The sequence below is a fragment of the Sus scrofa genome, chromosome 10, assembly GCF_000003025.6.
Source record: "Sus scrofa isolate TJ Tabasco breed Duroc chromosome 10, Sscrofa11.1, whole genome shotgun sequence".
Lineage (NCBI taxonomy): Eukaryota > Metazoa > Chordata > Mammalia > Artiodactyla > Suidae > Sus > Sus scrofa.
The window spans coordinates 44,398,756-44,426,366 of record NC_010452.4 but is presented as its reverse complement, the minus strand read 5'-3'; the positions used below and the strand labels follow the sequence as shown (position 1 = coordinate 44,426,366).

The following is a 27,611-nucleotide window of genomic DNA, read 5'->3' as shown; positions in this document are numbered from 1 at the left end:
CCCTCTGCTTACTGTCTGTTCACCTCCAGGTGTGACTGGAGGTGCTGGTTACACTCACTTTGAGGCCTGAAGTGCTGGGATACTGCTCTCGCTTCTCATCCATTTCCTCCTCTCTTCCCATCCTATTCTTGGTTCCTTTCATCTACTTTGCATGCACCCAGCCTCCAGCCAGAGCTTTTCAACTCCCCGGACTATCACCAGCACTGTATGTTCATGCCAGCCAACAGAAACCTAAGCCACACATGTAATTAGAATTTTCTAGCAGCGACCTTAAAAAGGTAAAAGGCAGAGTTCCCTTGGGGGCTCAGTGGGTTAAGAATCTGACTGCAGCAGCTCAGGTCGCTGTGGAGGCTTGAGTTCAATACCTGGCCTGGTGCGGTGGGTTAAAGGATCCAGTGTTGCCATAGCTACGGCATGGGTCGCAGCTGCAGCTCGGGTTCAATCCCTGGTCTGGGAACTTCCATATGCAAAGGGTGCACCATTAAAAAAAAATAAATAGGTAAAAGGCAACACACCGTATTAATCGGAATAATGTATTTTACCTAACCTAATACATCAAAAACATTATCATTGTGACATGCAATCACATATAGAATAGTCATGTCCTATATGAAGTCTCTGAAACCTGTATTTTCTATTTTCATTTGATCTGTGTTTTTATTTGATTGATATCTGTACACCTCTGTGATCTGTATTTTTATGTATTTCCAAATGGGTAGTTTATACTGAGAGCACATCTGAGTTCAGAACAGCCACACTTCCAGGGCCCAGAAGCCACACTAGCCCAGTGGCTACCACAGTGGACAGGACAGATTTGGAGCTTTGGAGGGAGACCACTCAGTTAGCACCCTGACCTTGGGGGCAGACTGTGTCCAAGTTTGCCCTGAAACTGTTCAACAGGTTCCCGAAAAAGTGATGCTATTTGCTGACATTTCGAGAACTTGCAGTTAGACTGTCACTCACTCCTCAGGTCAGAAATAGATCTATTTTGTTTATGACAGTGTGCTGGAGGGAAAAGGTTGGCGTGTAGGAGGGTGCCCCAAGCCTAGGTAGGATTATTGTCATTATTATCATTATTATTATATGGAAGTTCCCAGGCTAGGGGTCAAATCAGAGCTACTGCTGCTGGCCTTTATCACAGCCAGAGCAACACAGGATCTGAGCTGTGTCTGCGACCTACACCACAGCTCACAGCAACACTGGATCGATCCTTTAACCAGAGACCGAGGCCAGGGATCAAACCTGCATCCTCATGGATACTAGTCTGGTTCATTACTGCTGAGTCATAACGGGAACTCCAGGTAGGATTATTATTATAATAATATAATAATAATATAATTATTATCATAATAATTTTGGCTATGCCCACAGCATGCCGAAGTTCCTGGGCTAGGGATCAAATTTGTGCCACAGCAGTGACAACACTGGATCCTTTAACCACTAGGCCACCAGGGAACTCCCTGAGGCAGCATTTTTGACATAAAAAAGGCAAAATGGGCAGTCTGCAAATCTGTTATCTTTCACACTGCTCATACAGAACTTGCAATATAATCCAGAGGTGAAATAGAAAGGATTCTTTAAAAACAATGCTTGTTGAGAGATACCATTTGCTGATGAAAATTCCACTTCTCAGGAGAACTACTATGACTCAGTGTCACAGAACAGAGGGATGGTCCTGAGACAGCCTTGCCTCTCAGGCAGTTTTATTGCTGGCCCGGCCTGCCCAGAGATGGAAGAGATGCTCTAAATTTGCACAGTCCTGTGATGCCATGATTTATTAGATATAAACTAAACAAGGCAATGCTTCCCTCCAGTAATGGATGTGAAATGAACACAAGTCCAGGCAAAGAGCATTCACTTTTGGAAGGGAAGGAAAACAAGGAGATGGATGCTGAGGCGGCTGAATATTTATACCTCTTATCTGCTTATAATACCCATTCCTCCCCCTCTCTCTCATAGATCTATCCCATCACTTGTGGTTACCATGAACTGGGGCTCTGGAATGTGTCCATCCACAGTCCTGCCCTCTCTCTCAGCTTTTCTCTTTTCAGTTTCAACCTTATCACCTCTTGTCCATAACAGTTAAACCCATCTGCCTTTTGGCAGCTCCACCTCTGGACTCCCCGTGACTCTCAACTACCTTCCAGAACACTCCCAGGTGAATCTTCTTAATCAGCTGTAACTCAGCTCCTTCCTGGAACCCCTTCCAAGGTTCTCTGTTGTTCGAAACATTGCAGGTTCCAAAAATGTGGCCTCGAAGTGCCTCATCAGATCTAATGCTTGATTATGCCCAATCTGTACCCCTCCACAAGCTTATCACGCTAGGGATTATAAATGTGTAATATCAGACTTGTAACTGCTGTGACTTGGCTTCCTGGAGAGCACCCCACTATCTCTCCGAAAAGCTGCTGAAATCCGATCCATCCTTCCAATCCCTTCTCAAATGCCACCTCTTCCAGGAAGTCCTTACAGATTACTCCAAATAGAATATTTACCATCTCAAGTCCCTTGCAACCATGTAATATTCAGTATTTCTCTTAGAGCCTCCAGCCATATAATCGTCATCACTTTATCACCCTTGCAGTGCCTGGGACATCAGTTCTTTGAAGGCACAAATTGTAGCTTCTCGGATCTGAATCATTTCCACCTCGCAGCTGCATCATAAATACTTGTTGACTTACGTTTAACTACATAAATCACTAAGTAAATTAGTATCTCATATCTGAGTGCAGTCATGCTTTCTGTTCACCCTAACTTTGATCTCTAGGAATTCAGGAACTCTATTTTTATCATAAGAATAAAAACTCAAAAAAAAAACAAGGAAGATCAAAGAGAAAGAAAAGGATCTAGACGTCCTTTCTTCCATCCATATTCAAGACCTTCATCCTAGAATAACCGAGGTCCCTGAGTACATTTCTCCAATCGCATCTAACCTGGTGAGTATCTAGAGAGAATCAGGAGGCTAGAACAAACAAGACAGGTGTTGGTAAGAATCCAGGTCCTCTGGCAGAGGCTAGATGGAAATGCAGGCTTTAGTTACAGGTCCCCACTCGGTTCCTGCAGCCAAGCAGCCCAAGGCTGCCTGAAATCTAGCTGTCTTACCTCTAGGAAAGAAATGAATTTCTCTACAAAAGAAATGAATATCTGATTATACAAGTGGCTGCTTTCTGCATTCTTCCTCCACCTCAAATCAAGATGAATGATGTGTTTCAGGTCTGCACGTTTAATTCCCAGGGGTAAAAGAAAGTTCAATACAGCTTCTCACGATGGAACCACCATTACAGTTTCAGAATATCGCAGGCAGTCAATTTCCATCGCCCATCAAAACAACAAAGCAGCCAAACATTTTATTATTCTGCCCCATTCCTGCCCCTATTACTACAGTAAATATGACTAACACTCTCGACCATATACAGAGATCAAATATGTAAATGGCATATTGATACACGTTACATAAATACAAAACTCTATAATCCTCCCAGGATTTACAATCTAGCAAACGTTTGAAATCAACAAGCCAATATCGCTAAACAAAAACGAGACATTTCTCCAAAGCGATGTAACTCTAACCTCTTCACCAACGCTCGCCAAGCCGCTCAGAGACGGGAGTCCTAAGTCATTTCCCTGCCAGGATAAAAGTTGAGAGACTCCTTACCGCTGAGAACCGGAGGTGTCTGTAATCCAAACTGTACCTGCCAAAGCCTTACGTAAAAGCCACCTTATCATTGTCCAACGCCTACAACTGCCATCTCCTATTTCACCACGAGCTGCCAGCCGGAATTTTCCCCAGAAACCGCTAATACTCATCGGAGAGGAAGGTGGTCTGGGAGCTCCCTGAAAGGGCTAACATTTCAGGGGCAAGGGAAAAAAAAAAAAAAAAAAAAACTTTCCCGTCCCCAACTCGCTCTCTCCTTCAGCGAGCGAGGGGTCCAGGCCAACCAGGGCCAGGAGGGGAGCTGAGCCGTCTGGGCGGTGGAACGCCCAGGTGCGGAGCATGGTCGCTGCCGCTCCGGGGGAGGCACGGCGGGCACAGTGCCCCCTCCCAATGCCCCTTGCCCCCACCAACCCTAAACCGCGCTCTCCCCCACCCCCTCACTTCCACCCGGGCTTAAGAGTTCGTCCAGAAGGGTCGGCGTCGGGGCAGAGCTGCGGAAGCGGAGCCCCTCCCGCCCCCCGGACTCACGATCTTGAGCAGGTCCAGTCCGCCCGCCTGGTTCATGTCTCTCCATGTGCCTGTGCCGGGAAGGGGTGAGGAGGGCCGGCCGCGGCAGCCGGGACAGCTCCGAGCCCGGAGGTCTCCCCCGCCCCTTCCCACTGGCTTTGGGAAAGCAGAGAAAAATGGAAGCCGGAGAAGAGCCGGGGAAAGGCGGAGGGGGCAAGGGCGCCGGCGCCGGGAGGGGAGAAGTGGGTGGCGAAGCGCGAGGGAAGGAGGAGGCAGCGGCGGAGACCCAGGCCGGAGCAAGCGGCCGGGCGAGCGATCCGGGGAGAGGAGGCGCCAGGCGAGATGGAGGTCGGCGCCCAGGCGGCGCACAAAGAAAGGGGAAGGCGCGGCGCTCTTGCTACCTGTGCGGCCGCTCCGAGCGCCCCCGCGGGAGCCGCGTTCTCCAGCAGCTCCATCTGGATCTCCTGCGCCACCGCCGCCGCCGCTGTGGGAGGCGACTTGGACATGTCGCTTTGGACCATTGGCGAAAAGTCGGCCGGCAGCCAGCAGCCAGCCCCTGACGGCGGGTCCCCTCCTCCGCTCCCCGCCCCCCGCTCCGGGGGCCGCCCGGGGCTCGCGGCGCTTAGCGCGCGGGGCGCGGCCGGGCCAGGTTGAAAAGCGAGACGCAGGGGAGCCGGGCGGCGGGGGCGCGGGCTGGGCGAGCGCGGGGCGGGCACGCGAGTCGCCGGCGCCGGGGCAGGTCCTCGCCGGGAGGGAGGGCGCTTCGGCCCGCGTGTGGGGCGGGGGTTGGGGTTGGGGTTGGGAGGCGCGTCCGCCGGCGAGAGCGACAGGCCCCCGGAAAACTGAAAAGTTCCCCGCGGGAGGCGCGGGCCGCCGGGTCCCCGCGCAGCAGCCGCGCGTCGCCGTGGCACGCGCGCTGGAAAGTTTTCAAAGCCTCAAGAACGAGGCCTCGCGTCCGGGGGCTTCCTTACTCCTGCTGCTGAGCTCCACTCGCTCCGCTCCCTACCAGCCCGGGGCGGGAACAGGTCGCTCGCTTCGGAGATGTGGGAGGCTAGGTTCCAACAACGCCCTCCTGAAATCGACCAAGGCCTCGGGCGGCCTGGGGGAGCAAGTGTCTACCCAGGACTTCCCAGCTCCTTCGGCCGTCGAGGGCACTGGACGACGGCTGTAATGAGGAGCCAGAAAAGAACGAGGGCCGATGACCTGCGGATGGCAGTCCCACCCGAATCCGCAGCTGGCCTGGGCTCCTGGGTCCAAATCAACCCCTTGCAAGTCCGAACTTTTGCCTCTAGAACTCCTGTTTGTCTTCACCTTGCAAACTGCTTATTCAGTTTTCTATAGAGTTGAGACGTCTTAGTACCACATTTTGGACAAAACCAGCACTTCCTTAGGACTCTGAGCTCTTGTAAGAAAGACAGTAGGTAGGGGCCGTAGCAATAATGTTTCGTTGACAGCATCATGTGCGGCTCCTGCTAATAAGACTATCTTTTTTTTCAGTATTATAGGGTAGCTCTGATTTCAACAACTTTTACACCGTGGAACTCTGTACAACTAGGTTGCCCAGCATCAGTGTTGTTTTGTAAAAACAGAGTGTACACAGTTTTGGATATTGAAACATACACACGGAAATGTACTGCAATAGGCTTCAGCTGCCTTTTCTATTTTGTCACGGTGTATTAAATTATTATGGGATACAGTCCTTGTTCTTCTCAAAGATAGTTGTACTTAGTTTAAATGTCCCTTCCCCATCCATACCACTGGTTTGAATCAGACTTAGAGAACAGATCTTGGTGTGGTTCAAGATTTAGGCATATCCCAAATGTCACGGATTTTTCCTAATTTTTGGTGTTCAAGTTGTCCTTTTTAATGTAAATTTTACTGAAGGTTCAAAAACAAGCGATTAAATTTGTGGTTATGAGAGGGAAGGGGGGACTGGCTGAAGGCAGTCGGAAGTGCAAACTCCCAGTTTTAAGATGCATAAGTCTATAGGGATATCACGCACAACATGATCAACACAAATGCAATTAACACCGCTGTATGTTACATGCGAAAATTGTTGAGAGTAAATCCTGAGTTCTCATCGCACGGAAAAAAAAATTATTTTTTCCTTTTCTTTAATTTTGTATCTATATGAGATGATGGGTGTACACTAACCTTGTGAGAATCATGTCATGATGTATGTAAGTCAAACCATTATGCTGTACACCTTAAACATATACAGTGTTGTATTTCAATTCAACCCCATACAGGAAGATAAATAAATAAATAAATAAATAAATAGTCTCAGCATGGGGGGGGACATGTTAAGCAGAAGCAGTGAAACACTGCTTAACTACAAAAACAATAGCAATAAAGTCACATTTTGAAAAGCAACAGACAGAGGAGCTGGGAGGCTATTGGTTAGGCTATGAGTGGGTGGATGGCCAGCAAGGGGTGAGGGGGCTGCCCTCTGCTTTGTAGCCATGACTAGTAGTCTTCCCCAAACCCTCAGAGTTGCTCATTTTTTTTTTGAATTTATAACAATCAGCAGTGCTTTTTCATGTGCACATGTATATATGTTTGCATGTATGTACATATTTAGGTGAAAAAGACATTGTTTTTAAAGTTTTGGAATTCCAGCCCATTTTAGCTCCATGATCTGTGATGACATCACCCTTCTAGGTCCATTCCTGTAATGAAACTGTTCCATTTTCTTAAGAGTATTTGAATCTCAGGGACAACATTAAATCTAGTTCTAGGTTAGACTGGAAGCTCTGTGTGGGTAGCAGACACGGCTGTTCACCAGGACACACTCAGGACCTGGCTGGCACCCCCCAGCCCTGTGAGTTCTTGCAATATCCGTTCAATAAAACATACATTAAGCTTCCTTGTGTGCCAGTGTATGAGCACAAACAACCAAGACCAGGCATCTTGGCGTTTACAGTCTAGTTAGTAAGTACTTAGAAGCCAATCAAGACATACTTGCATGAATGAGTGATGGATGAATCCTAACACGTTTTTTTGGGGGTTTTTTTGTTTTTTTTTTTTTGGTCCTTTTGCTATTTCTTGGGCCGCTCCCACGGCATATGGAGGTTCCCAGGCTAGGGGTCGAATCGGAGCTGTGGCCACCGGCCTACACCAGAGCCACAGCAACACGAGATCCGAGCCAGGTCTGCAACCTACACCACAGCTCATGGCAACGCCGGATCCTTAACCCACTGAGCAAGGGCAGGGATCGAACCTGCAACCTCATGGTTCCTATTCGGATTCGTTAACCACTGCACCATGGCGGGAACTCCCTAACATGGTTTTAAAAAATGCCATGTTTGACAAAACTTGGTGTTTTCCCAGGACATTTGTCTGCTTTTTTATACTATACTTAATTATCTGTGCATTCGCTTTCAACTATGCCCATTTGGGAAACAGAATGTTATCTTTCATCAGATTTTTAAAGAGACCCCAAAAGAGCAAAACAACCTCGAAAAATCATTTTAAGAAAGGCCTATATTTATGGCCAAAGGGCAGGAAAAGTTTGAATTAAATGTTCAAATATGATACAGTATATTTCATTAATTTCATTAATGTATGATACAGAATTCCTTGTTTTTGTTTCTCTCTGCTGCTGGACAGAGTTCCTTGGGGGCAGCTGATTGAGTCTTATTCAGTTTTAGAATCCCCACGTCCAGCGTGGTGTCTGGCACTCAGAGCCTGAAAACTCCTATTGCATAAATGAATGAATGAATGAATGACGCCTTCGCGGCCTTAAAACATAGCCTATAACTTTGCAGGTTTTAACCTACAAAGACATGTACCTAATCATGACTCCCGTGACAGGAGTATATTAGTTCTTTCTGTATAACCTGTGCTAATTTCATTAGCCTGTATTGAACAGTAATACAATACAATGGGCCCATTCAGACTCTAGTCAGGCTTGTAAAGGGTTTCAAATAAAAAAGTAACCCTACTTTGGAAAAAGGAATAATGTCAGAATAACTAACAGAGGGATACATGCTTGGGAAACTGATGGTGGATGTTTTCTGTTATGGTCGGTCAGTTTTGTTTTGAACACACCTTGGCTTGTGCAGGACTTCAAAGCCACAGATGAAAGCTAAAATTTGATATGTAAAGCCTAATCCTTTTCCATGTTCAAAGTTATGCTGATGCACCCCCATAATAATAAATGTACACTCCACAGCCATGGCATTTAAATGCAGATGACTAATTTGTTCAAGCTGGAAGTGAACTCCAGTGAGCTCATTAGTCGTTGTAATGGACAGCATATTCTGGGCATTATTAATGCTCTGAAATGAGGACAGAGGTGGGTAAGAAACACTGTCTAAGGAAGCCAGACGTTTCAAAAAGTTGGGGATTCTCTCCCCATAAGTGGAAGAAACAGTGATTATAATTTCTTTATTCCTATCTTGCCTGCAGATTTGTGACTATGTTTAAGAGCTTGGAGTAAGATTTCCTTAGGAAAGATATGTATCAGTGTGATTTCTCATTTTACTTTGTAAATTATTTTTTGCTTCATTTCTGGTTCTGGATCTCTGCCATAAATACTGGCATTTTCATCAGGATGTACACCTATCAGCCACTAGCCTAACCTGGTCTGATGCAGTCCAAGTTACACATTTGCTGTTTGTAAACATATGCTATAAAGTAAATGCCCCCAGGAGATTCTGTTGTGGCTCAGTGGGTTAAAAACCTGACTACTATCCATGAGGATGCAGGTTCGATCCCTGGCCTTGCTCAGTGGGTTAAGGATCCAGCACTGCCATAAGCTGTGTTGTAGGTTGGAGATATGGCTCTGATCTGGTGTTGCTGTGGCTGTGGCCAGCAGCTGTAGCTCTGATTCGACCCCTAGGCCAGGAACTTCCTTGCCACAGGTGAGGCTCTAAAAAGAAAAATTAATAATAACAAAGGAAATGCCCTGAATTACCGATTGTTATTTAAAAGCATATAAAAATGTGAGCACCCCCTTTATAAGAAGGTTTTGTGTGTGTGTGTGTGTGTGTGTGTGTGTAGCTAAAGATGACAAGTGAGATGTGGAAGTGGTCAGGGAAAGTGTAACTTTAAGCTTCCCAGAAGTAATAAGATTTCATAAAGCAAAGGCTTCATAGAAGTAATAAGATTTCATGAGTTCTTATAACTACCCAGGAGAGCGAGGTCTGGAACAATTAATATCATACAGCACTTTTTAAGTTTATAAAGCATATTCATTTGTTATTTGACTTATTTCTCATCCAAATCATGTTATAACAACGGGTACTTTGGTGTATATACAAGATGCCAGGCTTATGTGCTAAGGATTTATACCCTAAGTTAGGATAGGTCCAAGTACTGTAACAAATAAACCGTAAATATTTGGTAGATTGTAAAATGAGAAATGCCTGCCTTTGATGTTGGGCTAGTGGTCCACCATAAGAAGGAGCTCTGCTTCATGCTGATATGTAGGGACCAAGTCTCGAGGGACTGGCTACCATTTTTGAAAATGTGGCCATCGTTATTCCTAATGAATCAGAAGGAAGGAAGAGGATGTTGGAACATGCATAGCGGTAGATGGTGGGCCTTGCACATTGTTATTGGCCAAGCTTGAAAGTGGCATAGGAGTTCCCGTCGTGGCTCAGTGGTTAACGAATCCGACTAGGAACCATGAGGTTGCAGGTTCCATCCCTGGTCTTGCTCAGTGGGTTAAGGATCCGGTGTTGCCGTGAGCTGTGGTGTAGGTCGCGGGACACGGCTTGGATCCCACATTGCTGTGGCTCTGGTGTAGGCTGGTGGCTACAGCTCCAATTAGACCCCTAGCCTGGGAACCTCTATATGCCACGAAAGTGGCCCTAGAAAAGGCAAAAAGACAAAAAAAAAAAAAAAAAAAGAAAGTGGCATAGATCTTTTCTACGCATGTTTTATTGGCTAAAATTCTATCCCATGAAAATCCAGTAATCCCACTCCTAGGCATCTGAATAAAACCATAATTCAAAAAGATACATGCACCCTAACAGTCTCTGCAACATTATTTACAATATCCAAGACATGGAAGCAACCTAAATGTCCATCAACAGATGAATGGATAAAGAAATGGGGAGCTCTTCTCTCCTCTCTCAGCAGCCCTGGGAGCTATTTGCTTTCCTTTAATAAAGACTTTGCTTGCTTGCAAAAAAAGAAAAAAAAAGAGAGATGGGGTTTATACATACAATGGAATATTAGTCATAAAAAAGAATAAAATAATGCAAAAAAGAATAAAATAAAGCAACATGGATGGACCTAGAAATGATCATACTCAGTGAAGGTATCATACAATGAAAGACAAACATTATATGATATCACCTATATGTGGGATCTAAAAAAATGGATACAAATGAACTTATTTGCAGAACAGAAACAGACTTACCAACTTTGAAAACAAACTTACAGTTACCAAAGGGGGCAGGTTGTGGGGGTGGACTGGGGGTTTGGGATTGGCACATGCACACTGAAGTATATGAAATGATTGGCCAATGGGGACCTTCTGTAGAGCACAGAGAACTCTACCAAATATTCTGTGATAATCAATGTGGAAAAAGAACCTGAAAGAGATGGATATGTGTACATGTATAAGAATTGAAGCACTCTGTTGTAGAGCAGACATTATCACAACATTGTAAAATCAACTATACTTCAAAAAATCTTTACAAAAGGAAAACCTATAAGCCAATCTGAGAACCAGAGTCTAGTTTTGTGCCTTAGGAAGAAGAGTAGAGTGAATTTTGATGGAGAGCTAGCAAAGACTGACTTAACCAATGCTGAAGAGCTGACAAGTGGCAGGAATTAAGCATGTGTTTTTTAAACTTCAGCTCTCAGATCTGTTTTCAGCTCAACACAGATGCCGGTCTGGTGGACTTCAGAGAGCTCTGCTGCCCAGGTTAAGACTGCATTTCTGGTTGGATAAACAGATTCGCACATGTCTATGGCTTGCAAGCTGTGATGACTACTGTCATGTACTAACCAGAAGTAGGCCTGCTCTCACAAAGAGCTATGAAATGCAGAAATGGTATTAACCCATATCATTGTGTGTCTCTGTGGTGTGTGTGTATGTGTGTGTGTGTGTGTACATGAACACACGTGCACTATAATCCAGGCCAAAGGGGATAACAGCATTGAACAGATATGGATCTTACACTTAAAGAACACACAGTAGATGAGGCAAAACCTGGATAAAGTATGATGAGTATGAGCAAAAAATACTGTGGGAAGAAATTGAAAAGATCAGGGGAAAATATTCCTGGCATAAAGCATAGAAAATACAAGGATGGAGGAAGGCGGAGAAATTCAGGAGGGCTTAAAAATAGAGTTAAAAGGTGATGGGCAGGCAGACAAGTGATAATGGAAAATATTCAACTAACTCTCTCTTTTGCTCTACTATTAGCCCGTTCTTTGGATAAAAAATACAACATTTATAAACAAAGCCTTTGTCCTCACCTGCTTTTCTTTTCAAGCCATTATAGCTGTCTTTCCCGGACTCTCTTGCAGCTAGATGCAGCCGCAGGGCTCCACTCTTGTAGCCCTTTAGCATAGCAGGTCAAGCGCTTGTGGGAAGGACCCATGATAGGAAGAGCAGTGCTTTGATTCCCCCTTTTCCTGCTGACCAGATTTGTGGAGGTATTGGCTCAACCATGAGCGGTCACTTTAAATAGTGAAGCCACGTGAGAGCCACTTCACGAAGTTGAATAGGCATTCAAAAAAAAAAAAAAAAAAAAAAGCACCAGGGTCATTGCTGGTACCATAAAACCACCATACCTGCTCAGCACTGCCTAGTTTCAGACTTCTTTTAAGTGAGACAGAAATAAGCATTTTTATCGCTTAAGCTTCTTATACTTTAGGTTTTTTGGATAAATCATACCAAACCTAACCAGACCTTGTGACCATTTCATTACTCAAAGCATTTTTTTTTTCTTTTAAAATTTTATTTTAGCTTGGTTATTAGGTCAAAGGATGCTGGTCTCACAGAGTGAAGGCAGGGGTTGAGAAAGTGTTTCTTCCTCTTCCATTTTCAGGAAGAGTTTCTGTTGTATCAGTAATACTTTTTTTCATAAATACTTGTAAGAATTCACTAATAGGTCAGGAATGATCTTTCTGGGAAAGTTTTTAATCATGAATTCAGTTTCTGTAACTGATATGGGACTATTCAGGTTATCTATGTCTTCTCAAGAAGACAGTTTGTGTTTTTTAAAGAATTTGTCCATTTCATCTTAGTCATCAGTTTTAGGTGCATGAAGATGTTATGCACATATTCTTACTATCCTTTGAATGTTTGTAGGTTCTTTAATGACACTTTTTTTTGTTTCGGATATTAACAATTTCTACTTCTCTTTTTCTCTTGATTAGTTTGGCTGGGGGGTTATCGACTTATTGATCTTTTCAACAAGCCAGGCTTTACGTTTTCTTGATTTTCCGCTTTTCCCGTTCTCCGTTTTTTTTTTTCACATTTCTGCCCTTATACTTATTTCTTCCTCCATTCTGCTTGTTTGGGGCTTATTTTTTTCTCTTCTCTTTTCCTAGTTTCCTAAGGTGGAAGATTAGATTATTTTTGTAATAGATGATGAAACTATTTTTATATCTGTTCTAATGGATACATTTGATAGTATAAATTTCTCTTTAAGTGCCAGTTTATTAGTTGCATCCACAAATTCTGACTTGTATTTTTCTTTTCATGTAAATAAAGATATTTTCTAACTTTTTTGGAGATTTCCTATTTAACCCATGATTTATGTAGTAGTGAGTTTTAAAATTTCTTAAAGACATGAGTGACTTTCCAGATATTTTTCTGCTTTTAATTTTCAGCTTAATTCTATTTCAATCAGAGAATATACTTGTATACTCTCAATAATTTTAAATTTGATGAAATTTGCTTTAGGTTCATGGTTTAAGAAATTATCTACCTCAGTGAATTTTTTGGGTATGTTTGAAAAGAATTTGTATCCTTCTGTTTTCAGGTGGAATATTAGATACATGTAAATTAGATCAAGCTGCTTGTAATGTTTTCACTGCTTCCATATTTGTACTGATTTTTTGTCTACCTGTTCTATTAATGAAAAGGGGTGTTGCAGTCTACAAGCATAATTTTGGATTTTTAAAATTAGCTATGTGTTTTTCCTTTTCTCAATTTTGTTTTAACCTGTGGTAAAACACCTATTTACACAAAACTTACCATCTTAACCATTTTCAAGTGTTCAGCTCCATGGCATCATGTATATATTCATAAAGTTCTGCAACCATCAGCACTCTCCATCTTCAGATCTTTTTCCATCTTCCCCAACTGAAATCCTACCCCCACGAGACAACAGCTCTCATTCCCCCCATCCCTACTCCTTGGCAACCAGCATCCTACTTTCTGTCTCTATGAATTTGACTCTCCTAGGTCCCTACCTAAGATAAGACTTCCCCCATTCTCTTGTATGATCTCCACCTTTTTCTCCCATATAGGTTATTAAAGAACATTGAGGGAGTTCCCACTGTGGCTCAGGGGTAACGAACTCAACTAGTATCCACGAGAATGCGGGTTTGATCCCTGGCCCCGCTCAGTGGGTTAAGGATCTGGTGTTGCCGTGAGCTGTGGTGTAGGCAGGCAGCTACAGCTCCGACTCGACCCCTAGGCTGGGAGCTTCCCTAGGCTGCAGAGGAGGCCCTAAAAAGCAAAATAAAGAAAGAAAGAGCATTGAGTAGACCTCTCTGTGCTGTTAGTTGTCTATTTATATGATGATTGTTAGTTATCTGTTGTGTATGTACTAGTGTGTATGAGTTAATCCCCTCGTCCCAGATTATCCCTCTTCCCCACAGTTCCCCCTTTGGTCACCATAAGTTTGATTTTGAAATATGTGAATTTATTTCTGTTTTATAAATAAGTTCTTCTTTTTTTCTTTTTAGGACCTCATCCTCTGCCTAGGGACGTTCCCAGGCTAGGGGTCACATCAAAGCTGCAGCTGCCAGTCTACACCACGGCCATAGCAATGCTGGAGCTGAGTGGCATATAAAATCTACGCCACAGCTTGTGGCAGCCCTAGATCTCTAACTCACTGAATGAGGTCAGCAATTGAACCCACATCCTCACCGACACTGTGTCAGGGTCTTAACCTGCTGACCCACGCTGGGAACTCTCTCACCTTTATACTCCTAGATTCCTAGTGCCACGCGCACTCAAGTTTCATTAAAGCAAACTTATATGAACATAACTGTACCAAAGCAGCTCAAGAGATTATTTCAGACTGATCGACCCTCTTATTAATATGCTACCATACTGGAAATGAAGTCAATATTTGATGTTTATTTTTTTTCCTGCTTTTCCACACACAAAATATGATTTAAACTTGGGGGTATTGTGCTATAAACAGGGAATGGGAAGCAGGACCTTGGTAGCCCTTTTGTCCTTAGTAAATATAATCTTCAACATATAACATCCCTGCTGAGGAACAAAATTAATTTGGCTGAGGACACGGTGATGTAAAGTTAAAAAAAAAAAAGTTCTGAAATAAAAATCATATTTTTCTCCCCAACACAGATGCTTCTTTGTTAACCGCTCTTTCACCACTCCCACCTGCTCCCCCCCCCACCCACCATCACGGCTCCAATATTCCCCTCCTCCCTTCACTGCTTCCAGGCTCACTCTTTGCCTCCCCAGCCAGAAACAAATAACACATCTCAGAGAGCCAAGTGAGCTTCCCGTCCTTGTTCTCTTTGAGGTCCACAAAGAGGTGCTCTCCGGACCTCTGCCCTTAGTTGCTCCTTGTTGTCACACTCCCAGCTTCTCATATTATCAACTGAAGAAGGTCTTTTGAGTACAATCCCTCCACCATGGAAGATGGCTTGTGAGGACAGTTTAAGTTGTACCTATACCTAGTGTGGGGCATGACCTAGCTAAGCAGATGACTTCTTGCAAGATAAGATGCTACAGAGCTGTGCTAGCCGATTCTATAGCCTAGTGAGTCCTGGAAATGTAACTAGGGCCACCTGCAAACCTTTTCAAACCAAAGTGATGTACCCCCAGAAGACTAACAGGTCTTGGGAGTTCCCACTGTAGCAGAGGGGGTTAAGGATCTGACTGCAGCAGCTTGGGTCACTGAGGAAGCATGGGTTTGATCCTCAGCCCAGGGTGATGGGTTCAGGATCTGGTGTAGGTTGCAGGGTGGCTCGGATTCGATCCTGGCCTGGGAACTTCCACATGCTGCCAGTATGGCCATTAAAAAAAAAAAGCAGACTAAAGTAGCTCATCCATAATTGAATATTGACTCTATATCAAAATTTTATATTTTGAGTACATTGTGTCTCACAAAAGTCATCATCTTAAAATAAATCAAATTATTAAAATAGATTACACTTGTTTCATTATATTCTTTAAATATAATTACCCCTCCCAAATTTAATTGCTTATATAATTCCATATATGGCTTGCATTCTATTTCTGCTGGACAGCACTGTTTGAGAGGAGTGAAGATTGCCTGCTTGGATTCCCTAAGAAAAGCAAATAGCTTTGAAGTCTAAGTTACGGTCTATTACTGCCGTATTTTTTTTCCATTAGGATGACCCTATGAGTAAATACATTTAGTGGGGTTTTTTTTTTTTACTGTGATAAAATATATAGAGCATACTATTTATCATTTTAACTTTTTTTTCCCCCCAGTGGCCGCATCTGTGGCATACAGAAGCTCCCAGGCTAAGGGCTGAATCAGAGCCACAGCTGCAGGCCTACACCACAGTCATAGCAATGCCAGATCTGAGCTGCATCTGCAGCCTATGTTGCAGCTTGTGGCACTGCCAGATCCTTAACACACTGAGAGGGGCCAGAGATGGAACCTGCATCCTCATGGACACTATGTCAGATTCTTCACCTGCTGAGCCACATTGGGAACTCCTTAAATGGTTGACTCTGTGCCAGGGAGTCTGCTTTACATAAATTATCTCATGATGCTTCCCCTACAGATGGAAGCGGACACTGGCCTCTCCATCTTACAGCTGAGACACCTGAGGCTCAGAAAAGTAAAGTGAGACAGACCCCAGCTCCATACAAGCTTCTGAATCTGTGCACAGATATTCAGTTAATATCTCTCTCCAAATCTTTAGTTAATGACCTGTAAAAGTCTTGTAAAATTAACCAAAATATGAATCCCCATCTCAATAGGACTGGAAGAAATACTAGTGTAAACAACGAAAAGAACGTATCATTAGCATTCAACCTCAATCTTGTGACAGACGTGTCCCGACCACTTGTTATGATTCCTTCATCGTGTCTATTTTTAACTGTTCCCACATTTCTATTGGCAAGTGGATCTGCAGGAAAATGCTACTCAAGCTGTCAGAGCAATATTCTCAATTTTTCTCTCATGTTGGTACTTTCAGTTACTGCAGTTCTAGTGCTTTCAGTTGGTTTGTCTTCACTTGGCTTAAGGGGGTTGTTTTTATAAAAGAATACGGCGACAAATGCGTACTATTTTCTGAATCTCTGACACGTGTTTCGAACAAAGAATTTCCAGCAATCCCTACAATACTTAATGACATATTTGTGAACCTCCCTTTTTAATTTTAGGCTAGCACATAATTTGGTACGTTAGCAATCTTTTTATTAAGGTAAAATTCCTATAGGGTAAAAGTAACCATTTTAAAGTACATAATTCAGAGGTATTTAGGACATGCACAGTATGTGTGTAACCATCACTCCATCTAGTTATAAAACCCTTTCATTTCTCCAAATGGAAACTCTGCATCATTAAATAATAATTTTCCATTTCTCCTTCCTACCAGTCCCTGCTAGCCTCTCAACTTCTTTCTAGCTCCATGAATTTGCATATTCTAGATATTTCGTATAAGTGAGTCATACAATATTTGTCCCTTTGTGCCTGACATTTCACCTAGTACAATATTTCTTTTTAACAAGTTTTATTTAAGTGTAGCTGATTTAAATGTTGTGTTAATTTCTGCTGTACAGCAAAGTGACTCAGTTATATATACATATAGATTCTTTTACACGCTCTTTTCTATTATGTTTTCACAGGATAGTGAATATAGTTCCCTGTGCTACATGGCAGGACCTTGCTATCTATCCATCCTATTTATACTACTTTGCATCTGCTAATCCCAAACTTCCAATCCTTCCTTCTCTAACCCCTCCGCCTGTACAATCACAAATCTGTTGTCTATGTCTGTCTGTTTCTGTTTCATAGATAAGTTCATTTGTACCGTATTTTAAATGCCACATATAAGTGATGTTATATGGTATTTGTCTTTCCAATGTCATTTAACATGATAATCTCTAGGTCCATCCACATTGTTGCAAATGGCATTGTTTCATTCTTTTTTATGGCTGAGTAATGTTCCATTGTATGCAGGTATGTATGTTAGTGTGTGTGTGTGTGTGTGTGTGTGTGTGTGTAGAAGGATATTTTATTTTTTATAGCTTTTTAAAAAGTATATCAAAAATTAGGGTGTGAAAATTTGAAACCAAATACTCTTTTAACCAATGTTCTCAGGAGAGATGATATTTTCAAAGGAAAACTGAAGAGATTTAGGGAAAATCATTCAAAATATTTGAGTTGACTCAAATTTTTTATGACCTTAAAGTCTTGGGAACATCAACATGAATAACCATCATGGAAAAGCGAGAATGACTCTAGGTAATTTTGTGTATTTTTGCTACTTCACATAAACATCCTGAATTGATTATTCCACTTCCTGCTGTTTTCTGTCTTTTCCTAAACATGTGGAAAACTGTTTTCAGATAGTCGAGACTTCTAGGTACAAGGAGTTTAAAAGTGACATGTCTAAATTTGAAAATGTGATAGGAGTTTTCCACGGTCACCTACATAGCGTTTTTAAGACAATAGGTTTTCCATGTTGTTGTTGTTGTTTTATGGCTGCACCTGTGGCATATGGAAGCTCCCTGGCCGGAGATCGAACCTGAGCCACAGCTTGAACCCGCACTGCAGCTGCGGCAACATCGGGTTGTTTAACCCACTGTGCCTCTGCACTGACCTGAACTGCTGCGGTTGGATTCTTAACCCACTGCACCACAGTAGGATAATCATTTTGATAGCATGGTTCAGCAGACTAAAGAACAAGTCCTCAACTTAAAACTCTAAGGACATAGTCTACTTAATTTTAATTCCCTGCATTGTTAAAAAAAAAAAAAAAAAGGAGAATTAAGTAAGTTTGTATGACTTCTAGAGATTCCTCTCAACTCTAAAGTCCTATGATTTTATGAAGAGAAGCTAAAAGCAAGGGAAGTACTGTTTCCCAGTTACCTCTTTCATTTCTGTCTCGTTTGGAGATAATTTCTTCAAAGGAAACATAGAGTTTCTCAAAAAGATGCCAGATCAGTCCATATCTTTTTTTTTTTTTTTTTTTTTTTTGGTCTTTTTGTCTTTTTTGTTGTTGTTGTTGTTGTTGTTGCTATCTCTTGGGCCGCTTCCGCGGCATATGGAGGTTCCCAGGCTAGGGGTTGAATCGGAGCTGTAGCCACCGGTCTACGCCAGAGCCACAGCAACGCGGGATCCGAGCCGCGTCTGCAACCTACACCACAGCTCACGGCAACGCCGGATCATTAACCCACTGAGCAAGGGCAGGGACCGAACCCGCAACCTCATGGTTCCTAGTCGGATTCGTTAACCACTGCGCCATGACGGGAACTCCCAGTCCATATCTTTATACTGGATTTCAAATCAAGTCTCAGAGAGAATCTAAAACTTCCATTCTCATGTTGAGGGAGAAAATCTGTGCTGCTGGGTTTGGGAATATAAAAGAACACTTATTTGCTCTTAGAAGTATTTTATGCTCTAATCTGCTCTTAGAAGTATTTTACGCTCTTCTCATAGGCAATTCTGATGCCAGAATTACCAGCTGTAATTATCAGCTGTAATCATTGTTTTTTGTGTTTGTTTGTTTTGCTTTTTAGCACCTCAGCCACGGCATATGAAAGTTCCTGGCCAGGGGTTGAATTGGAGTTGCAGCTGCCAGCCTACACCAGAGCCACAGCAACATGGGATCTGAGCCATGTCTGCACCCTAATACCACAGTTCACGGCAATGCTGGATCCTTAACCCAGTAAGTGAGTCCAGGGATGGAATCTGCAAACTCATGGATGCTAGTCAGGTGCATTACCACTGAGCTGCGAAAGGAACTCCCCAGAATCACATACTTAAGGAAAAGGTCTCAATCATACTTGAAGAGGCACCTAAAGAGGCTTTATAATTAAAATGCAAATAATAGCTTGTTTGTTTTTGTTTTTTACCAAGATGGTACACTAAATCCAAGTGTTCCAAAGAACTTCACAAATAACTTATGCCTCACAATATGCTGGCCAAGAGATTTCATTCCGTACATTGAAGACTTTGGAAGGAGTGATATCCTTTTGTCACATAAACCATAGACATGAAACAGACACAAAATGCCATATGGCAATAATAATATAGAAAATACCATTCTTTCATCTGAAAAGATCTCAAAGGGTTTTAAAAATGGAAATTAATAGGCTTAAGCACAGCCTCGTCTCGAGAGAACAGAAGTATGGCTTTGATCACACACATTAACACCAGATAACAATTCAGGAAGGGCTGTCTACCTGACTTCACTAACAGCAATATTTGTAGGTACCCCAGCCACAGGAAGGTCAGGATAGATTTGGATTAATATGATAATCTTTTACAAAAGGAAGTAGGCAAGTTGAACCCTAGGCAACAGAAATATAACAGTTTGATGAAATGCATGCACAATTTGAACTTTCTAGTACGTGCTTACTATGTACCAGATGCCGAGCAAGAGAGTCACACATTATTTAATTGAATCCTCACTACAATTCTAAGGGGTGAGTTCCTTATTATCCCCACTTTATAAAGAGGAGGACCCTTTTAGCAAGATGAAAAATCTCACCTAAGGTTAATAAGCTGATAATCAGTGGCAAATATTGACAACAGACATGTGTGTATGTATAGACTGTGTGTATGTAAATAGATGTATCTGTATATATCTAGATGTATGTATATTGTTCAGCATATAATCATTTCTACCATTGGTGTTAGAGATTTGTCTTCGAGTCATCAAATTATAAAATGGATCAACAAATAGTTATTCAACATGATGGAATTTTGCCACTCTCCAGCAGTGTTTTAACTATGAAACAAAAGTAGTGGTTTAAAAGAAAGGTAGGGAATTCCCATCATGGCGCAGCTGAAACGAATCCAACAAGGAATCCTGAGGTTGTGGGTTCAATCCCTGGCCTCGCTCAGTGGGTTAAAGATTGCTGTGAGCTGTGGTGTAGGTCACAGATGCAGCTCGGATCCCGTGTTACTGTGGCTGTAGCATAGGCTGGCAGCTATAGCTCCGAATGGACCCCTAGCCTGGGAACATCCATATGCTGGGGGTGCGGAAGGAATAAGGATGGAAGGAAAGAAGGAAATAAAGATAAAAGGAAAGAAGGAAGGACGGAAGGAGGGCGGGAGGGAGAGAGAATGATCTTTTGAAGTCTTGTTGGATCAAGTCAATTATTTAATGATCTTCATTATGAAGTAAGCCTGGCTTTAAATAGTTCATGTAGTTCAAGTCCTCTATTCTAAATAAAACTCTACAATTTTCAAAATGGCTTAAAGCTTCAAGACACTGGCTCAAGTGCTGCGCTGGCCTTGATCTGAATACAACATCTACCATCCTGCTCTGAGTGGCCGTGGAGAAATCCTTCGTCCTTTCTGAAGACTGCGCTTCTTGTCAGTAAATTAGCCTGAACTTGTGGGGACTGAATGTACTCATAAGCATAAAGAGTTTAACAAATGCTAACTAGTCTGTAAAAAATAATCACTCTTCTCTTATGCTCTCCTATTGGCATAGAGAATGAGTGGCATTCCCCAAGGTTTGGCTAACTTTCACGTATATGTAGTGACAGCAAAGGAACAGTAGGTGTGAAAAAAACTCACAGTCGAAAAGCTCTTGTTGATAACTATTGTACAATCCTTTGCTCCAATATCTTTTCAGAAAGCATTAGCTGGTAACTGTGAATCCTTCAAATGCTGAGTTCTTTTCACAGTGATTCTGCATCCTATTTCCCAGTCATTTGCAAGGTAAGGGCACTGCCTCTTGCTTTGTGCCCAGTGATGAATGTGGCTGCCCAATTCCCTCTCTTACACACACACACACACACACACACACACACACACACACACACACAGTCCTGAAGAATGAGAGGGGAAGCGGACATTCACAAAAAGCAGAGAACTAATATGCTAATACTTTTTCCACCCCAAAGCTCTAACACTAAGCCAGCTAACAAGTACTTGTGAATGGATAACCTTCATTTTAATGAAAATATTGTCCCAGGAGCTCTAGATTCAGAACATAAAATATCACCTCGGTATCTTCTTGCTGATGAACAAATTCAACTCTGATGGGAATGCGAAGTGGGGTAGCCACTGTGGAAAACAATACGGTGGATGCTCAAAAAAGTAAAAATAGAACCATCACACAACCCAGCAATTCCACTCCTGAGCATATACCCCCCCCAAACAAAATCCACTAATTTGAAACATGTACTTGAATATAACAAAAAAAGAAGCAGACTCACAGATACAGAGAACAAACGAGTGGTTACCAGTAGGGAGAGGGGAGGGGGGAGAACCAATGAAAGGGTAGGGGATTAACAGACACAAACTCTTAAACATCAAATAAACTCCACAGATATATGGTACAACATGGGGAATGGAGCTAAGCTTTTGTAATAACTATAAATGGATTATAACCTTTAAAAATGTGAATCATTCTATGGTACACCTGTCACTTATATAACATCGTACCTCAACTATACAATAAAAAACAAAACAAAAAATAAAATAAAACCAAGAAAACTGAATACATCTGCAATGACAGCATGTTACCAAATCTCTTGATTTCCTTTGCCATAATAGGAATACAATTCCCAGAACTGCCCCAGCTAGAATCCTCCACCTTCTCTTTCTTCTCCTTTGTCTCTCCCTCCAATCGGATAAGAAAGGACATAAATTCTTCTTCACAAAGATTTGCAGAGCAATTCCGTTTTTCTCTTCTCACTGTCACCATCCTAGTCAACAACACCGCACCTGGATTTCTCACTGGACATCTGGAAACCTCTGCAGTGTGGTGGGCTGGAGGCCTCTCTCTCCCAATTCCTGTCCACACTTTTTTTTTTTTTTGCCATTTCTTGGGCTGCTCCCACAGCATATGGAGGTTCCCAGGCTAGGGGTAGAATCGGAGCTGTAGCCACCGGCCTACACCAGAGCCACAGCAACACAGGATCCGAGCCACGTCTGCAACCTACACCACAGCTCACGGCAACGCCGGATCCTTAACCCACTGAGCCAGGCCAGGGATCGAACCCGAAACCTCATGGTTCCTAGTCGGATTCGTTAACCACTGAGCCACGACGGGAACTCCGAACCACATTTTTTTTAAAGATTTTTTTTTTTATTATAGTTGATTTACAATGTTCTGTCTGCATTTTGAAATACAAAATGAAATGCTTGGCTGATGCTAAGTCTCTCCGGTGTGCAGGAAACTTTCTAGGAAGTTCACTCTGCTGGGGCGCAACTGGGTCAGCCTCTACTAGTCTCATGGGGGGGGCCTTTCCCATCCTCACTCTTTCTCCCTAAACTCTTATGCCCTCTAGCCTTGAAATCTTTACTCCCACTATCCTCCCCACCCCTACCCCTGCTTCTCTGTTTCTAGCAGTTATGTCTACCACACAATCATCATACATACACATTAGTTCGAGAATGAATGAATTCGTCCATCCTTCAGTCCATCAAAAGATAAAGAGAAAATGCCTTTGAACTTGTTCTCAGTATACAAAAGGAGGTCTCACATGAGGCTCCTTCACATGGCCGTGCGTCCAGGCTTTAACTTAATAAAGATGAATTCTGAGAGCCATAATAGCACAACTTACAAATGTTGGGGGAGTGAATTATGGTGTTGTCTTCACAAACCCAGTTCATTTTAAAGAAAAATTTCCAGGCAAAGAGCTGGTAAATGCAGATGCATATAATTAATGTAGTAGTTCAGGGAGTTCCCTGGTGGTCTAGCAGTTAGGACCCAGTGCTTTCACCCCTGCAGCCTGAGTTCAATCCCTGGTCTGGGAACTGAGATCTCTTATCAAGCTGCTGCTTGCTGAGGCCAAAAAAAAAAAAAAAAAAAGTACTTTAGAAGTATTCATTATTATTCATTAATCTTTTGACAGTAGAACCAAAATAAATGAGTGAACCAAAACTCTGTCAAAAAAGAACAGATTGAACCTTATGAGGGCTATTTGATGGGATGGCAAAAAATTCAGAAATCTGTCTTGCTATTGCCATGACATGTTAATGGCTGAAGCCTTTAACACAGAATGCTTGCATTAGTATAGCATATGGAATATTGGTTTTCCAAGGGCAGTTTTTTGGGGCTGTGCCTGCAGCATGTGGAAGTTACCAGGCCAGGGACTGAACCTGTGCTATAGCAGTGACCCAAGCCACTGCAGTAACAATGCCAGATCCGTAACCTTCTGAGCCACTAGGGAATTCCTGAAGGGCAATTTTTCAAGATTACTTAATGCTGGATAGGCCTATTTGGGGTGTCTCATATCAGTTCCAAACAAACTTTAAAAAAATGGATTTTACAGAGTTCCCACTGTGGCTCAGAAGGTTAAGGATCCATGTTGTCTCTGAGAAGATGTAGGTTCAATCTCCGGTCTCAGTGGGTTAAGGATCTGGCGTTGCCACGAGCTGCAGAGTAGTTTGCAGCCACAGCTCAAATCTAGTGTTGCCATGGCTGTGATGTAGGCTGTAGCTGCAGATCCAATTTGACCCCTTGCCCGGGAACTTCCATATACTGCAGGTGCAGACGTAAAACGAAAAAACTGGATTTCATTACTTCCGGTAAATGATACATCTCTTGACTTAACATGTAACCTAGTAAAAAAATTCTCCCAAGACTATTCTTTTTCACATGATAATTTGTACATTTCAACAGACCAAAGTATTTCACTTGTATTTTTAAAAATCTCAGAAGTGGTTGCTAAGCCTTTTTTAAAAGCAAGAATTAGAACCACGTAAGGAGACACTCTCTGATCCTGCCCCACTAAAGACCCAAAGCAGAGAGCTTTAAAGCAGCACACCAAAAACAGTGCTATAAAATGAGAAAAAAAAATGCATATTGTGTATGCCTCGGTCACTCTGCTATACAGTGGAAATTAGCACAACACTGTATATCAACTATATTTCAGTTAAAAAAGAAAGAAAAAGAAAAAAGAAACACTAATTTACTTTAAAAAACTCCAAAAACAGGGTTATATAGGAGAGGTAATAATTCCTGCTTCTTTGCTATTCTGGTTTAATCATAAATTCTAGCCTCAACAAATAAAGATTTTTAAATAGAGCCAATTACCATAAGCTTCTTTAAAATTTGTACAGATAATTCTGTCCTGCACACTTGGATAAGCTTGGGTTAACGTGCTGTGTTGCTACCTTCATCTAACATAATGTTAAATGGCAAATGAGTCAGAACACAAATGAGCAAGTATTATGAGTAATCCATCATGTCTTAAATTTTGCAGAGCAGGTTTTGAGGGAATTGTGGTTATTTCCCTTGACTTTTCACTGAAAAAGTATTCTTCAGATTCTTCCTAGCATGTGCTACCATTTCATAAATGACATCTGCTAGGTTTATTTTGATATAATGATGGTTGATAATGTAGTCTGCAATGCTCTTTAAAGTAATGAATGGATCCATGTGTGATGCTGGGGTTGGGATTGTGCATAGAGTTCGAAGACTTTAAAGCTTCATGGGTTTGTTGAGATTAAATGGAATAATACTTATCAGTGACTAAGATTGCTTTGAATATAGTAAGCCCCCAGTAAAGGTTACTTACTATTATTATTTTAGTTATTATCACTGTTGAGTTAATATTATTATTTGGTTTTTTGTTGATGTTGTTTAAGACAATCTTTTTTTTTTTTTTTTTTTTTTTTTTTTTTTTTTTTGCTGTGCCCATAGTATGCAGAAATTCCCAGGCCAGGGATGGAACCTGCTTCACAGCAGTGACCTGAGCCACAGCAGTGATAATGCCAGATCCTTAACCCACTGAGCCACCAGGGAACCCCTAAACAATCTTGAATTAAGTAAATTTCTTATTTTCTGTCTTAATAAATGTAATCTGCATCAGTATTATTTAGCCTATAACATATTTCAACATTTCAAAAAATAAGAAAAACTACAGAATATGCATGAAGACATACATTAAATGATAGAGTTTTCGAACTATGCCTTCTAAATCCAATGGATCTCTAAAATATGTTCTGTTTAATCCTGCATGAGGGTTTAGATAGAATTGCTATCTTAAGGTAACTTAATATGCTAAGTAAAAGGCCTCAGAATTGTGATTTCTGTCTTTCTACTGAAACATACATGCAGGAAACATATATACATACATGCAGGAAAGTGCACAAGTCATGAATCTATAGCTTAATGCATTTTCACACAATGGCATAGATCTGCATAACCAGTACTCAGGTTAAGAACGAACATTATTAGCACCTTCGAAGAAGCCCTCAGTCCCCCAGACCTTTCACCACCAACAAAGAAGACTAATGTCATGATTTTTAAAACTGTGTATTAACTTTCCTCTTTTGGAATATACCACAATACACACTGGTTTGTCTGTTGCTTCTCCCATTCAACATTATGCCTGCAAAGTTCTCCACGTTGCTGAGTATATAGTCTGCTTATGCTCATTTCAGTATAGCAATTCCTTGTATGAATATACAGCAATTTATCTGTCTATTCTACTGTTGATGGACATTTGGGTCGTTTTGTATTGGGGGCAATTATGAAGAGTAAGCCTATGATCATTCCTGTATGTGTCTTTTAGTAAGGATATGTTTCTACTGGGTAAATACTCAGGAGAGGAATTTGCTGAGTCATGGGGTACGATATTTGTGGGCTATGGGCTTCAGTAGATTCTGTTGAACAGTTTCCCAAAGTGGATGTGCCAATTGACATTTGCAACAACAGGGGAGAGTTCTAACTGCTCCACATCATGTCTAATACTTGGTATCATTCATCTTTTATTTTGAGCAATTCTAGAGGATACAAAGCATCAAACCCTTTCACAGGCTAGGAGTTTTATTCTGCACTCAAATTAGTTATCTTACTCCAATTTCATGGATCTTGGAAGAAGACTCAATATTCCTGGGGCAGAGATGAAGGACATCTTATTATTCCACATTGGTTAGAGTAACCAGACTGTCAACATGACTGAACATGGGCTTCGAGCCTCAGTCCCCACAGGGTAATGCATATAAAGCCAGATGGCACCAGTATGAGTAGTGAGGTGCTTTGCAGGAGGGGAATCCTGTGCTTAGGGAAACCAAATCTTTTATAGTGGGCAGAAAGCAGGCCTGCTTTAACCCATAAGGGCACACTATCTCTATCCTCTGATGCTGTACATTATACAAACATCTTTGAGAAGGTAATCAGGGAAAAAAGCAGACTTCCAAAGCAGAGTCTATCCCTGCTTGCAAGATGTACAGAAACACAAGAGACTTATGGAGAATGACTTCTCCATGATAATGTTATTGCATTAGGATTTTAATTTGTACCTCACTGATAATAGGGGAGGAAAAAATAATCTTGATCCCTATCTCACACCATAACAGAAAATGAATTTTAAATGGATTATACATATTAAAATGAAAGGTAAAGCATTAAAGCTTTTTAGAAGAAACAGGAGAATGTTTTGTGACCTTTTTTTTTTCTTTTTACAGCCACACTTATGGAAGAGACATAGGAGAATTTTTGTGTGACTTTTTCTTTTTTCTTTATATGGCTGCACCTAAAACAGAAACATAGGAGAATATCTTCATGACTTTTTCCTTTTTTCTTCTTATGACCACACCTGTGGCATATGGAAATTCTGGGGTAGGGGTTGAATTGGAGCTGCAGCTGCTGGCCTATGCCACAGTCATGGCAATACCAGTTCCCAGCTGCATCTGAGATCTACACCATAGCTTGTGGCAGTGCCAGATCCTTAACCCACTCCAGCAAGGCCAAGGATCAAACCTGCATCCCTCATGGACACTATGTCGAGTTCTCAACTCGCTGACTCACAATGAGAACACGTTGTGACTCTGAGACAGGCCAAGATTTATTGAAAGGCTCTCCATGTATTAATCATAAAGGAAAAACTGATAAATCTGACTACATTAAAGTTAAAACTTAGAATTATTAAATCGAATCTTATATAGCCATAAAGTTTAAAGAAAATACATACTCAGAGAGACTTTTTTTTTTCCTATATTTTTCTTTCTAGGTTCCTTTTCAATACTACAGTAGAGCTAGGTTTTAAGAGAATATAGAAGGTATAAAAAGCAGTTTATAATCTCAGCATGAACCCCAACAGCCTAGAAGATGGGGCATTACAATAATGGAAGGTTTCTACGCCTTTCTAAAGAGAAAG

General features: G+C 41.9%; 1 protein-coding gene across 2 annotated transcripts in view; it reads right to left on the bottom strand.

The window, feature by feature from the left end:
• The window catches only part of CACNB2 (calcium voltage-gated channel auxiliary subunit beta 2), a 565,457-nt gene that overhangs the window by 461,044 nt on the left and 76,802 nt on the right, over nucleotides 1-27,611 (bottom strand). The window contains exon 1 of one of the 2 annotated variants that reach the window (XM_021064817.1): nucleotides 4,184-4,554. The exons of the other annotated variant lie outside the window; for it this stretch is intronic. Coding sequence (XP_020920476.1) covers nucleotides 4,184-4,219 — 36 coding nt within the window. The 5' untranslated portion in view covers nucleotides 4,220-4,554. Of the gene's footprint in view, nucleotides 1-4,183; nucleotides 4,555-27,611 lie in introns of those variants that run through there. 2 annotated transcript variants of the gene reach the window in all.